The sequence below is a fragment of the Lotus japonicus genome, chromosome 5, assembly GCF_012489685.1.
Source record: "Lotus japonicus ecotype B-129 chromosome 5, LjGifu_v1.2".
Lineage (NCBI taxonomy): Eukaryota > Viridiplantae > Streptophyta > Magnoliopsida > Fabales > Fabaceae > Lotus > Lotus japonicus.
The window spans coordinates 61,977,844-61,980,635 of NC_080045.1; the positions used below are offsets into that span (position 1 = coordinate 61,977,844).

The 2,792-nt window shown below is 38.9% G+C and overlaps 1 protein-coding gene across 1 annotated transcript; it reads right to left on the bottom strand.

Annotated features, from left to right (window-relative positions):
- Positions 1–577: 577 nt before the first annotated feature.
- On the bottom strand, positions 578–1,282 carry LOC130719945 (uncharacterized). The gene has a single exon (XM_057570536.1). The coding sequence runs from the start codon at positions 1,280–1,282 to the stop codon at positions 578–580; it is 705 nt and encodes a 234-aa protein (XP_057426519.1).
- Between the last annotated feature and the right edge of the window lie 1,510 nt (positions 1,283–2,792).

A 2,792-nucleotide genomic window follows, 5' to 3' on the forward strand; every position in this document is an offset into this window, starting at 1 on the left:
AGCACTCTTTTGGCTTCAGGCTTCTTCCAAGTTCACTTCTTGGCTTACCAATCTTCTATCAATTACTCCCATAATGTTACCTTTCTCAAACTCTTCATAAGCCCAAATGGAACACCTTTTTCCACTTGTTTCTTCTGAGATTCCAAAGTTCCTTCTACCACTCACTATCTCCAACAAAACCAATGCCATAACTGTAAACATCAAATTTGGAAGTTACTGGAAGATTTGCAAGCCATTCAGGAGCTAAATACCCTCTGGTTCCTCTCACACTTTTCGTCAAGTTTCGGTGTCTGCGATCCATTGGACTTAAGAGCTTTGCGAGGCCGAAATCTGAGACTTTTGCATTGTAATTCTCATCTAAGAGAATGACATAAAATGACATAAAAAAGTGCATTAACTCCATAAAAAAATTTATACATTTTTCCATAGAAACCGGCAGTGGTCTAATAAAATGACAAAATTTAAATTAAAAATCACTTTAGCCAACAGAGCCATCAACACCTACATCCATATTCATTTAGTCACAAATACACAAGTTATTAGCGACAAATGACGCGAACTCTTTAATGACACGAGTCTAAGGTCCTCCATATCCCAGTTCAGCATCCAAGTCCCTTTCTTGGAAGCCTTCTTTTGACAAATCTCGAATTGCTTTTTCAAGATCTTCCTTTGCGGAAAATAGCTTCTCCTCCACCGATTTGAATTCCATGTCTAGAGCTACCACATTCTCCTTTAATGTTTTCAGCTGCACAACTTTCTCTACAAAACTTTTCTTACTTAAGGCAGATTGAACATGAGGTTGCAGCCAGGTCAAGTCAAATTTGAAAGTCTCAAGCTCCTCCCATAAAAATCCGAGATGACTACAAGCATCCTCATTCATATCTTTGACCTTTTTATTTTTAAGAAAATGTAAAACTTGACCCAAAGCTGTGAATGCCCATTCTGTGAACCTGGGACTTCTCTTCCTCTTGCGCTGGCAGTCAATTAGCGAGGGATGCCACGAGCAAACTTCCTCCAACAGTGGAACAAAAGCTTCTTCAATTTTCCCAAAATTCTTGAAATCCACAAGCTCACCACCACTTGACGCTAAAGGATTAGCAACATTTTCAACACTGGCAGCAGGTTTGCTAGCTACTTGACATGCATGATTCGCACGTTCATCTCGACTTGTAACAGAAATGTCAGCTTCAAAAATACAAGTAACATTCTTGATAAAGCCATGGGTGTTAGGAAGCTTAGATAAATTTATGAACCTCTCGCAACCCCAATGCCAATCATGCATGCCTTGAGTGTACTTGTGTTTGAAGGTATGAAAAACGGTAGAAAGGGAGGGGGGTTTGAATAACGTTTTCAGTATAAAACTTCCACCTTAAAGATTTTGACAAATCTTTCGAGAACTTAAGTGCTAAAGATAAGAGATAGAAAAGCACACAAGGATTTTATCCTGGTTCACTTGATAAATCACTCAAGCTACTCCAGTCCACCCGTTAAGGTGATTTCTTCCTTCTTAGAATGAAGGCAATCCACTAATCAGGTAAGAGTTACAACTGCACTTGAAACCTACAAGTGACTAACAATTACACTGACTTAGCTCACGCTAAGATTCACTCTCTTAGTCTTCTCTAGGATCCGATCAACCTTGATCTCCTAAAGGAACTAAACAAACTGTTTATCAAAGAATTGTTTACAAGAGATTTGCTTCTAAAAAGCTAATAGTAAACTCAATGAATTTCAGATGAAAGAAAACTTAGAAGAATTTAAGACTGTCTTGCGCGTATGTGAATGCTTCTCGCCGTTTCTTTCAGTCTTCATCCTCTTTATATACTCCAAGGATTAGGGTTGAGCGTTGCATGGGAAATGCTACCGTTGGAGGGCAGTTCTGGAAAATCCAGCTTCTGCTGTGTCTGAGACTGTTAGGTAGGTCGTCAGGATAGTACATATGCTTTTGTACTTGGATAGCGACGCGACCTTTAAACCTAGGAGACTTCTGATCAGGGGAATGCTTCATATTGGAACTGGTGAAGCCGGTTGATCAGAGTCAGAGGGAAAGCCCAGATCCTCTGACCATTGTTTCTTCTGATTCTGAACTCAGAGGGAAGAACATGGTCTTCAGAGTATCTTGCTTCTGGACATCAGAACTTCACTAATCAGCTTCTGGATCTTCAGAGTCTTCTACACCATCAGAACATCTGAGCCTTCAGTGTTTCTTGGTTATCAGACTTTCTGGATCTTCAGAGCTTCTCGTGACTGAGTCCACATCAGAGTTTGTATAACTTCAGAACTTCTGAAGCTTTTCCACTGTTCATACTGAACATGGTGAATGCGAAAGCGTTGCTTGGGTAGCTCTTTATACACAGAGCTTCTGATTTGTGTGAGATTGAGTTGAGGTCAGAGCCTGTAAATAGCACACTCAGAAAAACACTTTAGAGTACCACAATTGTTCATATCAAAAGGTTAACTTGTAATCATCAAAACATAGAGTTGTACTACTAGATCAAAACTTTGATCTTACAATCTCCCCCTTTTTGATGATGACAAAACTAAGATTTTTGATGAACAATTCTTAAACATTAAACTGAATTCACTCAGAGTTTAGAGATATAGAATAATACTTATCCTGATGTGAATAGTTTATCTTGCTCATTCAAGTCACTGCTTGATTCTGAGCTTAGCTCCCCCTGAATCTAATACTTGATGAAAACGTTAGTAAAGTCTAGATTCTGAGCTAAATGATATAAGAGTTCAGAGTGAAAAACTTATGACATAGATGAAAATCGAGTAATCAGAGCGCA

Excerpts from the sequence above, each read along its gene's own strand:
- LOC130719945 (XM_057570536.1), bottom strand. The coding sequence starts at position 1,282 with ATGCATGATTGGCATTGGGGTTGCGAGAGGTTCATAAATTTATCTAAG.